The sequence below is a fragment of the Agrilus planipennis genome, unplaced genomic scaffold (genome assembly GCF_000699045.2).
Source record: "Agrilus planipennis isolate EAB-ADULT unplaced genomic scaffold, Apla_2.0 scaffold39, whole genome shotgun sequence".
Classification (NCBI taxonomy): Eukaryota; Metazoa; Arthropoda; class Insecta; order Coleoptera; family Buprestidae; genus Agrilus; species Agrilus planipennis.
Window position 1 is genome coordinate 1,623,473 of NW_020439074.1, and position 12,701 is coordinate 1,636,173.

Below are 12,701 nucleotides of genomic sequence, written 5' to 3' on the forward strand. Positions count from 1 at the left end.
GCGTTGTTTNAAGCCGTTTCGATTTAGTTTTTATGAAAACACGTAAAATATTTGAATATAAAACGCGCTCGTAAAATTTTGACATGTTAAACAATTATTCTGAGTGTTATCATAGTTGAATGATATATAAAAATGTATGTAGAATTTAGTGGTGATAATGGTTTTTGAGTGCGGTTTGAAATAAAGCCTTTTGGATTTGGTTTTTATGAAAACACGTAAAACATCTGAATATAAAACGCGCTCGTAAAATTTCGATTTGTTAAACAATTATTTAAAATGTGTTAATAGTTAAAAGACAAGTAAAAATGTATGTAGAATTTAGTGGTGATAATAGTTTTTGAGTGCGGTTTGAAATAAAGCCTTTTTAATTTGGTTTTTATGAAAACACTTAAAACATTTGAATATAAAACGCGCTTGTAAAATTTCGATTTGTTAAACAATTATTTTGAATGTGTTAATAGTTAAAATACATGTAAAAATGTATGTAGAATTTAGTGGTGATAATGGTTTTTGAGTGCGGTCTGAAATAAAGCCGTTTCGATTTAGTTTTTATGAAAACACGTAAAATATTTGAATATAAAACGCGCTCGTAAAATTTTGACATGTTAAACAATTATTCTGAGTGTTATCATAGTTGAATGATATATAAAAATGTATGTAGAATTTAGTGGTGATAATGGTTTTTGAGTGCGGTTTGAAATAAAGCCTTTTGGATTTGGTTTTTATGAAAACACGTAAAACATCTGAATATAAAACGCGCTCGTAAAATTTCGATTTGTTAAACAATTATTTAAAATGTGTTAATAGTTAAAAGACAAGTAAAAATGTATGTAGAATTTAGTGGTGATAATAGTTTTTGAGTGCGGTTTGAAATAAAGCCTTTTTAATTTGGTTTTTATGAAAACACTTAAAACATTTGAATATAAAACGCGCTTGTAAAATTTCGATTTGTTAAACAATTATTTTGAATGTGTTAATAGTTAAAATACATGTAAAAATGTATGTAGAATTTAGTGGTGATAATGGTTTTTGAGTGCGGTCTGAAATAAAGCCGTTTCGATTTAGTTTTTATGAAAACACGTAAAATATTTGAATATAAAACGCGCTCGTAAAATTTTGACATGTTAAACAATTATTCTGAGTGTTATCATAGTTGAATGATATATAAAAATGTATGTAGAATTTAGTGGTGATAATGGTTTTTGAGTGCGGTTTGAAATAAAGCCTTTTGGATTTGGTTTTTATGAAAACACGTAAAACATCTGAATATAAAACGCGCTCGTAAAATTTCGATTTGTTAAACAATTATTTAAAATGTGTTAATAGTTAAAAGACAAGTAAAAATGTATGTAGAATTTAGTGGTGATAATAGTTTTTGAGTGCGGTTTGAAATAAAGCCTTTTTAATTTGGTTTTTATGAAAACACTTAAAACATTTGAATATAAAACGCGCTTGTAAAATTTCGATTTGTTAAACAATTATTTTGAATGTGTTAATAGTTAAAATACATGTAAAAATGTATGTAGAATTTAGTGGTGATAATGGTTTTTGAGTGCGGTCTGAAATAAAGCCGTTTCGATTTAGTTTTTATGAAAACACGTAAAATATTTGAATATAAAACGCGCTCGTAAAATTTTGACATGTTAAACAATTATTCTGAGTGTTATCATAGTTGAATGATATGTAAAAATGTATGTAGAATTTAGTGGTGATAATGGTTTTTGAGTGCGGTTTGAAATAACGTCTTTTAGATTTGGTTTTTATGAAAACACTTAAAACATTTGAATATAAATCGCGCTCGTTAAATTTCGATTTGTTAAACAATTATTTTGAATGTGTTAATAGTTAAAATACATGTAAAAATGTATGTAGAATTTAGTGGTGATAATAGTTTTTGAGTGCGGTCTGAAATTAAGCCTTTTCGACTTGGTTTTTACGAAAACACGTAAAACATTTGAATATAAAACGCGCTCGTAAAACAATTACTCTGAATGTTCTAATAGTTTGATTAAACTATACATAAATATTCATGGATATATTTACCTTAATGGGTTGTCCTTTTACGTGTACAACCAACAAAAATTTTCCGGCGATATCCGGCGTGAAGTAAATTTTATACGTTCCATCGCGATTGTCTTCGATTTTAACATTCACTGAAGACTTTGTAGCTCCGCTATCGCGATGCCTGAGATCGGCGTAGACTTTTTCTCCTACAAAACGAAGCAAAAGAAAATTAAAATACTTTTCTTTCTTTTTTACATTACCTTAGATAAGAAATTTGATAAACTTACCGCCCCTTTGTAAAGGAGCATCGCTACTATCTTTTGATTCTAAAATTGCTTCCGCCTTTTGACCAACTCTTAGCTGTTGCAAACCTACAAAAATTTAATCGATTAAGTTTGGTACGAAAGACATGTTGGGATATAGTTATCGGATTAGAGAATAATTTCTTGTATTTTACCTTCAACGTTTAAAACACAGTTTTTGGGGAAAACACTTTGGGTTGTTACAACACCGTATAACACACAGTTCCCATCATTGTTGGGAGCGATTTCTTCCGGTAAGAATTGTAAACTATCGGATACCTTTAAATTATTAACTTTCTTAAGTCTGTTACACTGGTCTAATTTCTTTGAAATCGGTTTTACAAAACTAAGCAATTCTACATCGGTAGCTTCACTTAAAAGTTCGTCCGTGAACGTTACCACATCTTTGGCTTCTTTAAGTCTTTTCTGTAACGCAATTTGATGTTGTTCTATGACCCTTAGACGCTCTTCTTTGGCTTGATTAACCTTTAAAGAAAAATACACCTTTTTTCTTTTCTTTTTCTTATGTTTTAATGATAAACAATCCCTCACCTGATTGGTAAGGTATGCTTTGTGATTATTAATTTCTTTTATGTACGAATCTATAAATTGTTCTATTTCTGATTGGACTTGACTACACCTCGCTTGTATTCTTTTAGCGTCTGTTTGAAGTCTTAACGTTAACGCTTCTGTTTGTTCTGCGGAAGTTCGAGCTTGTTTTAGGCCATCTTTTATATTTCCCACGTGGAATTTAATCGCTTTTGGAATTGATTCGAACTGGTGACCTTTATGGGAGGCTGCCATACAATCGTGACATATGACCTGCAAACGAATTATAACAAAAAAAATCCAAATTTTCGAAATTTTAAAATATACGTTCTTATTATTAAACTGAAAATTTGAAATATTAAAATGTTTTATTCCAAGAAAAAATTACAGTGTAAACTCTTTATAACGTCACTCGATTTAACGACAAACTCCTTAAAACGTCGAAATTGCTTGACTTCGGTTGGTTTACATTGTTTTCTATACAATATTACACTCTATATAGCGTCACGCTCACTCTATTTAACGACAACAATGCGGCATTATANAATGGTGCGTGGCTCACCCGTGACCCATGCAAAAAAAGGCTGGCTATGATCCTGTTCATACATTACGTTTCCAACTTGTGAGATAACCGTGATTACGCGATCTTGACGTAACACATATACTTACGAATATAAACGATTATTTGTGCTTTTTAAACGGTTAAGGTAAATAACGTTGTAAATAATAATCTTAAGGTTACAGTGACACCGACGATGTTTAATATTTGCATTTTTGATAGAGAAAGCATTGTATTCAAGATAATTTTCCGTTAGTACTAACACCATGTAATAAAACGGACCAAAAGGTACCCCTTATACAAGAGAAAATGATTAGGACGAAGGCAATACGTATTACTTTATTAGAAAACAGAAACACTTTTTTTTCTGTGTTTATTTTTAAATTGTAATTCTTTCTGTCTTTGTTTTAATCTTTGTTTTGTTCATTAAGTCATAAATTTGGTCTTGGTGTTGCATATTCGGTCTCGGTTTTAGTCTTGGTCTTGTTCGTTCGGCTTTGGTTTTAGTCTTGGTCTTGTTCGTTCGGCTTTGATCGTGCTAGTATAAAGACACTGTTGGTCTGTGTCTTGTTCCTGCATTTTCGCAAGACAAAGACTAAGACTGCAAGACCAAAATCAATTTCGCTTATCACTAATCAAGATAGATATTTGTTTTTTTTTTTTTTGAAACGTACCTGAAAACAACTAACACAAAAACTAGACAGATCCTTTTCCGTGTGTATGGGACACATAATTTGTCTACGTATCCTTATCCCTCTTTTCCTGGCTTCGTCCACCGTAAGGATTTCGTGGGAATTTTTTTGTCTACAGTGCATTTCGGCGCAATGGCTGCATAAGCTTATGGCACATTGAGTACATCGATATGTAGCCTAATCAGATCAATAAAATATCGTTTAGACATCGATATTCATTGCATTTCTAGTTGTATAAACTTAAATTACGAGATACAATTATGATGATTTTACAAAGTATTAGATATAAATAAATATCTGTACTTTATTTTTGATCTTTGTAAAATAAATTGCAAAGTTCCACACTGTACTTTGTTACTGAATTCGAATCTGTCCTCAGAATTGCCCCAATACATCAAAATTTTGAAATATTAAAACACCAGTGATGGTTCATGAAATTACAATGTGAAAAATACGGTTTTCCACGGCGAACTGGAATCTGTCTCCAAAATTACCATAGCACATTGAAAGCCAAATTGGCATCATTAAGATTTTGAGAACAAGCTTTCATGATAGCCTGAAATGCCTAATTGGCATCATTAGAATTCTGAGAACAAGATATTATGATAGTCTGAAGTGTCAAATTGGTATCATTAGAATTCTGAGAACAAGATATCATGATAGCCTGAAGTGCCAAATTGGCATCATTGTGATTTTGAGAGTAGGATATCATGATACTCTGATGTTCTGGAGTAATTTTGATAATAGATTTGTAGTCGGGGTGAAAAGTTGATTGATCTCTATTTAAAGATAAAGTAATATAAATACATGATGAACTAATATAATTTTTGATAAATAATAACAGATCAATATGTAATGGATCCAAATAAATTAATATCATCCAAAACTTCATAAAAAAAGGTTCCTAAGTGTAATATTCGGGGTTCCCAAGTTAAAGACTTAGAAATTTTTGTGTGGACTTTTGTTTTAATTCTTACTGTAGTTTCTGAAGTACATGGATCACAAAGCAATTTTGTTGTGACTGCATTGAGTGTTGCAAGAACCATTCGGTGTTGGAGAAGGTAATGAGGCGGAAGGCCTAAAACACCTCCTGCTGGAAGTGGAGACCTTACTCCACAAATAGGACAGGAAATACCCTTGCCGGCAGGGGGTACGCATACGGGATCTGATGAGTCCCGTTTATCACTTTCGTATCCGGAACCTCCTGATCCAGAGCCATGTCTCGTCGAATCTGAACCATCTGTTCTTGAGTTCGACGATACTACGTAATAAAAAGTGAGATATAAATAGAAAAGGTTACCGATTTCTTTTGGTTCAACGTGTGTACTATGAAGGATTAGAATATTATGACTTGACTTTAAAAAACAGCCAATTTATCTTAATTTTTTTTCGGAAAGATCAATCGGAACGCTCTTTTAAGCGACACTATTACTATCATAAATTTTCACTACAGCATTCAATATTATACTACGGAAAATCGCAAAAACAAAAACGGTTTGGTTAAAACCATAAGGACACAGCAGAAAAAGACAACACGTACGAAGTATTTATGTAATTTGACATCGTCCTCTGAGATTGTAAGAGATATATTACAAGCGAGCTTAGCATTTAGAACATTCGAATTATGGATGCCTGTAAATTTGATGCTTTTTACGCCGTTTTCACAGGTCAATTCCAAATTATATTAAAAGTTGCAAAAGTCGATAAATCAAATTATATCCAAATCCATGTAGTACCCTCATATGTTTTTGGGAGTTTATCGAAATAAAAACTCTAGACTGTAATGATAGTAAAATCCTTTGCTAAAGTACTGCACCTCTGTCTTATAAACAATTTTCTATCTATGTCCTACAGTACATTTTTTTAAGCCAATTACAGTGTGACGTCTAGTTGCAAAACTAAAACGTATCTAAGGATTCTTTTGATAATCACTTTTCCTAATTCAGTTACTAGCAGCATAAGGCTTCGTTGTTCGATTTATAATACGTTGTAAGGTTGCTGTATGAACTTATTTTTTTGTTTTGTCCCAGCCGATTTTGAAATCAGTCTGGCAACTGAAAAACGTTCATTACGAAATTTAATTAATTTTCGTTCAGTTTTGAACGTTTTAACTCGAAGCCAAGGGAACATTTAAAGTTAAAACGACAAAAACCAGACACGGATTTGTTGATATGGTTTGGTAAACTTTGGAAACATAAAATTATTCCGTTTTGATTTTATGTCTTTTGCTGGCGCCACAATCTAAAATCTCGGCTTCTAAACGTCAACTATTCATTACATTTAATGGTTTGAAAACATATATTTTAAGAGTTACATCCATATTTTATGAATTACATGACATAACACCAGAGACGTAACGAGACGGGGATGTTAGAGGTGTTACAACCCCAGTTTTCTACGGGGTGCCAAGCAATCTTGGAATGATTCTATGATGATATTGATTGTATAATGATTTTTTTCTTAAAATATCAATAATTATTCCTTAATAAATACCTAAACACTCAACGTATTTTTGTTACATTTATTAAAGTCGGTTAGTAGAGATGTACTAATTAGTTTGTTATAAGTATTTATATACAAATAACAAACAATATTTTGACTTTCTGTTTCAAATGTAAAATGCAAATTAGCTTTTCCCGGAAAATAATATCGAGTTTACAATGCTTTGGATTATCCATTTCCACGAAGTTAAAAACTTTTTAAGCTGTCTTCAGTTCCAGTATTACTCCTTGTTTGTTTTTAAGATTGTAATACTTTCAATGACCAGGGTGAGCAATTTTCGTCTATTTTAGATAACTTTTGATAAATAAATATTTCTCAAAAGAAGTGTTTAAATGCAAAATAGAAATAGGTAAGTAAGTATTTCAAATGACTTAACATCTCCATCCGTTGGAAATTATTGTCAAATACTGGTAAATTATTAATCATTTTTATCAAATGTTTACTTCATTATTAATGTTTATCGATAATTATTTATGAATAGTGCCAAGATTTGTTGATTTACCGAAACAGTTCTGAATCTACACGTTGAAAAGTGCGTGTAAAGTTGATGACTTACCATCCGATCCACTGCCCCATACGTTGAGATCTTGCGCTTCCATTTGCTGCAAACATTTTGTACAAAACGTATGTAAACACGGAAGTACTCTCGGTTCTAAAAAAAATCGTTTGCACGACGGGCACTTGTATTTATTTTCGTCGGGTACAGTGTCATAAACGCTGCAAGCCCTGGTCGCTTGCGGCTCTTTTTTCTCCGTTGCGGCATGCGGTGCCGAATTGGATCGGTCATGGTAAATTTTCAGGGTGTTTTCCGTCCGTTTTTTCGAAAATCCAACCTCCTGACTCTGACGACGTCTTGAGAAACTTCCGAAAATATATGACATGTGATCCACCACCTCTGTCATGTTCTGTACTTGTTGAAACTCGGGCTCTGCAAACAGAAATAGAAACGGTCATATTTTATTCCCGTTATAAAGTACCACTGAAACTGAAATAGCTCGCGCATAGTGTTGTACTTTCAATTAGTTTCAAAAGAGTTTGCATTTTCACTTACCAAGTAGACAAATTGTTGCCGAATTCGAAAATATTATTCTATTCTACTACCTCGCAAAATGCACAAAACTTTTTACGGTACCAAGCAACAATTATTGGGAAATACAACTCATAATTGTTTCACAGTATAAAAATTTAGAATTAAATACAGTCAAGTTGCTGTAACTAGAACTTTTATTACTGTACTCAAAATCTTGAAATATTTTTTACGTATTGTTTTACTTTTTTTCAAAAATCTTTCATTTCTCTAACTGTAGATTCGAGTGCGACTTTCACATTACATTAAATTGCCCTTTTAATTCGAATTTCTATTAATTTTCTTTGGAAAAATTAGCCCATCAACCCGATAATGTAATCAATGAGTCAAGTTTTTAAGCGAAACTATATACTACAATCATAAATTCACACTATGGCATTGAGTATTACATCATTTATCGTAGGAAAAGACAACACGGACGAAGTATGTACTTTTATTATCAACAGTTGAGACGTTATATATAGTAGAAATTTTCCCTAATTCGACTTTTTTCTATCTGGAACAAAACTGATTGTACTTAGGAAAACTGGAATGGACGATGAAACTTGTACCTAATAAAATTTTAAATCATTATATTTAAATAAAATGAAAGCGCTATTGACAAAACAGTAATGTATGAAAATAAACAACAGTAAAACACAAATACTGGTATGCAAAAGAAGAAAAGGTAGGAGACGAAAAATTAGAAGAAGTGGCTGATTTTCGGTATCTAGGAAGTCAGGTAAGTCAGAACGGAAGGAGTAGTAGGGATATAAAGCAGAGGATAGCGCAGGGTCGAATCGCCTTCAATAAAAAGAAGTCACTTCTATGCTCGCGAATGGTTAATTTAGAAATTCGAAAAGGGTTGTTAAAGGTGTATGCTTGGAGGGTGGCGCTGTACGGATGCGAAATATGGACGGTGGGCGCTGCGGAAAACAAAAATGTGGTGTTATAGGCGGATGATGAGGATATCGTGGGTAGAAATGAAGAGGTATTGAAAAGAGTAGGAGAACAGAGGACTCTATAGAAGTCAATAAGAAATAGACGAGATAGATTGGTAGGACACCTTCTCACGAATGAAGGTCTAGTCAGAGACATATTAGAGCCAGAAACGGGAGTTAGGAGAGGTACAGGTAGACCTAGATTACATTACTGTTAAGAAAGAGTGGAGGTGCATGTCCAGCCAGTCTTAGGACTGATGTCCTTATGATGATGATTTTGATTTATTATGATATCAACTTTACCTCACTTTCACTTTTTTGAAGAAAAAAATTACAGTTGATTTTTTTTCTGTTTTTTTTATTTGCAGTAGGTACAGTGTGAAGCATGGATTGAATTATAAACTTGACCTATTTTGAAACCATGTTGCGGTTAAAATAGACACATAAAGCAACACCTTCTTCTCCTGTTTCATTTTGTCTCTGAGTAATGACCTGTCACTAACAGACGGAGTTAAATTCTATCGAATTTCGCGTTGTTATTTATTAGCGTCGTTGCGTACCATCAACGCGTTGCGTTTGAATTGTGCGAAGGGCAGTTGAGGAAATTCTTGGGAAAGGTCAAACCGAAATTTTCTAACGATAATATGAATCAGTATCGAAATATTTGGGTAGGTACTCAAAATACTGTGGCTAATAAATATACTAGGGGAATTATCTCATTAAAATTTTTGTATGCAATTCCTAAGTTTCCAGTATCCGTTTCCAAATAAAAATTAATGCAATATTTTGAATATTGAGTGCTCAATTCATCAAGTATCAAGATTTGAGATATTCAACTGTTTGATTACCCTTCTATTTGATTGAATATTTGGATATTACCTATGAATTTTCACGAAGAACTACTAGAAAATAACATAATCAAATGGCAAAAACTAATTTTTTGAAATAACAAAAGTTCTTAATTGATTCTTATTGTACTTAATGTTTACAATTCTTGTATGTACCTGTAGACTCTTTTGTGCTTTTCAACACTACCAAACGGAAATAATGATATATAACGTCCTTATGAAATAAAGCAGATCTATAAATATAACAACAACAAAGAAATAGTATTCATTACTGCATACAACAAGCAATTATACGTTAGTTTGATGTCGTCTAAAAGCCCTTAGTTATAGCGCCAGCTTCTCGTAATACCTAATTAAAGTTTCAAAATTAAAACTGCATCTCCTTTTCATCATAAGTCATAACTCATAAGCATAGCGTTAAAATAGAACTAATCATAATGTTGAAGCATTATTGTTAAAATATCGACATTTTAACAATGACATTTTTGAACTTCTGCAAAATTTTATTTTCCTAATTAAGATTCCTACCGTCTATTTGAAATTTATTAATTTTTTTATCTTAAAAACAACATTTATTTCTAACATAAGTAGCTTTATCCTAAAGAAAATGTTCTAAAAAGCGTTAATAACAGAAATAAAACTTGTGTACATAAAAAAGAATTCTTTCAAGCTGATTATTATCCACGTTTTCATTCATTGTACTAATTCTTGATTATGCTTACGCTTTCTAAAAAGGCATTTTAGATTTTAATACCACATTCACAACGTGAACAACGATATGAAGTGTTTTCATACATATTAATCAATTAATTAATACGTAACGTTAGTCTATCACCTTACATAAAGTGTTTGAGATATTGCCATCTGTTTTTAAACATCTTATTGCTTCATTTAACAAATTCACGTATAGAACATTGCAATAAATGCTTCAGTCGCTGATACAAGTAATGAATAAATGATTTAATTAAAATATGGAATGTGCAGTTTTGATTGGCTGTTGATTAGTTGCTTTAATACGAACATATAGGAAGTGTGTTGAGTTGTTAGCAAATATAAAGCAATAAGCAAGCTATGCAAATTAGCACAGGTAAAAAGTTGCTGATCAGGTTTAGACAATTTGCATAGGTTTGGAAAAACAGAAAGAATGCTGCCAAAACCAACGTAAAAGACAAGAAAAAATTGCTGTTGTTTTATATTTAAGGAATAAGATTATCAAATGTATTAAACTGTAGAAGAATTAAAAAGCAATTTATCTACTATTACAAATTACATAATTAGATTACAATTGCCCAATAACATGAATGAATATTTGTTCAATATCTATCGTCAAAATAGTTACACTAGCTTTTATATATAAATACTTTAAACTATCTATCTCTTTTGAGTTCAATTTTGTTTTATTTATTATTAAACACATAAATTCGGTTAAAATTACCTCAAAATTTTATATCCTTGTCTGCCACTCTAAAAAAATGCAGTATTCCTTGTTCTACAACAATACTATCACTGTGCACAACAAAACCGACGCTTAGCGTCCAATTTCGACGCCGTATAGGAACGCACTGAACATTGAAGCAAGTTTGTTATGTCGGGACGAGCTCATACTGTGGAAGACATACAAGTGACTGACGACTTATGGCTTATTACTATGACATTTCTTCCATGGTTTTCTTTAACATCTTTCTAACATACAATTAATTATCAAACGAAAAAATTAAAAGTTTAATAAATAGTTTTGGAAATGGTAAACGGATTCTGAGAAAATCAAATGTGGTTGTAAAATAGTTAATTTAGGCATTACTTACCTAAATAAACATTTGGCAATCCTTAAAAAACTGATATTAAAAATAATTTTTATAAAACAAAAACACTTTCAGCATGAGTTTGCGATCTCTATGTCGGACAAATTATTTAGGAGAAAACAGAAGAACCATTTTGAAATTGCTTTTTTATTGTAAAAAATGAACATTTCTAATTTATTAGTTGGTGGGTTGTTGCTTTTCGGTTTTTCTTTGCTTACTGGGCGTTATTTTTATTGAAGCTTCAGGTACATTCATGAATAAAATCCACCCTTTTTCAATTTTCTTTAAAAGCGAACAAACTAAGTTAGAATTAAACGCCCATTTGGAAATAGGTTTACAAAAAACATCAGACTATCCAAAAATGTTCAAGAAAACTTTCCAATTCATTTTCCATTGCTGTTAAACTGTGTGGTTGATCTTTATTTAAGTTGGGGATGCATCTAAACAATATCCAGAGGATTTGGTCCTCCTATCGAAGTCTTGAGCTTGTTATCTAACTCTACTGATGGATATAATTGCTAAGCCGCTTCCCCAAGGAAATGTCACTTTCTACTGGTTGAAAAAGTGATGAAAGAGGAAGAAATAAACATAATATGGTCTGAGTTTTGAGTTATGTGAGATTACATTGTCATTTTTACAGAAGTCAAGACGTTTTGAGCTACATGGAACTTATAATCTACAACTAACTTATGGACTGACGAAAGAAAATATTGATAAAGTTCCCAAGAGAGCTTCTCGTAATAAAAAGTTTCTCCATGGGAGTTTTTATTGTGTTTTTTAAGTAGTGGGATGAACATTGGAAATGGGTTTGTAGACACTGTATTCTATAGCGGAAAAGCTTCAAGGAAATTAAATTTGGAGTGGAATTTATCTGAAATGAAAATGTTACCTTGGCAATCGTAACAGAACGAGTAGAACCGAGCATTATTCGTTTCTGTTGGATAATGAAAATGAATAAGTCAAATTTAGTTGGCTCATCTCATGCAATTGCTGTGATACTTTCGTGCAATTTCATATCCAAGCATATGAGTAACAATGTGACAATGGAAAATTAAACGGATTCATTACAACTGATTTTATTTTAAATAATTTCGTAAGTTTATAAAAGTAATTTACTCTCATGTTAGTTAAATCGAAATGAATCTGGCTCTTCTTTATGTTATTTGCAAAATCATCTGTACAGATTTTTTTTTGATATGTGTGTAACAATTCGTATAGTCCAGTTTAAATATGTAATTCGACTTTTAAGTTTTCACCGTTCAATATCACCACAATGTCGTGTCTATCTCGTTTAATTTGTGCCCAAGTTATTTCCCAACCTTTTCATTTAAAGTATATTTGATTGTAACTTTTAAAAACAAATTTTCACACATCCATGTTTTCAGAAAATTTATCTAAAACTATTCAAAAGTAATATTTTTATAAAATCAGTTTCT

At 31.6% G+C, this 12,701-nt stretch overlaps 2 protein-coding genes across 2 annotated transcripts in view; one reads left to right on the forward strand and one right to left on the reverse strand.

Annotated features, from left to right (window-relative positions):
* Positions 1 to 1,399: 1,399 nt before the first annotated feature.
* LOC108745094 (tripartite motif-containing protein 45-like) lies at positions 1,400 to 11,070 on the reverse strand. Its single transcript, XM_018481162.2, has 8 exons — positions 10,899 to 11,070; positions 7,165 to 7,536; positions 5,084 to 5,367; positions 4,089 to 4,283; positions 2,859 to 3,128; positions 2,462 to 2,792; positions 2,292 to 2,375; positions 1,400 to 2,210 (listed from the first exon to the last, which is right to left on the reverse strand). The coding sequence occupies exons 2-8, from the start codon at positions 7,508 to 7,510 to the stop codon at positions 2,014 to 2,016; spliced, it is 1,707 nt and encodes a 568-aa protein (XP_018336664.1). The 5' UTR covers positions 7,511 to 7,536; positions 10,899 to 11,070; the 3' UTR covers positions 1,400 to 2,013.
* A 1,148-nt stretch (positions 11,071 to 12,218) lies between these two features.
* Positions 12,219 to 12,701, forward strand: part of LOC108745083 (probable multidrug resistance-associated protein lethal(2)03659) — a 19,253-nt gene continuing 18,770 nt past the window's right edge. The window contains exon 1 of the mRNA XM_025977192.1: positions 12,219 to 12,358. The gene's annotated coding sequence lies outside the window, so the exon portion shown is untranslated. The remainder of the gene's footprint in view (positions 12,359 to 12,701) is intronic.

Coding starts and splice junctions, on each gene's coding strand:
- LOC108745094 (XM_018481162.2), bottom strand. CDS start 7,510: ATGACAGAGGTGGTGGATCACATGTCATATATTTTCGGAAGTTTCTCA. Junction 5,368..7,164: donor ATGGGGCAGTGGATCGGATG/GTAAGTCATCAA, acceptor TTTATTACGTAG/TATCGTCGAACTCAAGAACA. Junction 2,211..2,291: donor TGCTCCTTTACAAAGGGGCG/GTAAGTTTATCA, acceptor TTCGTTTTGTAG/GAGAAAAAGTCTACGCCGAT.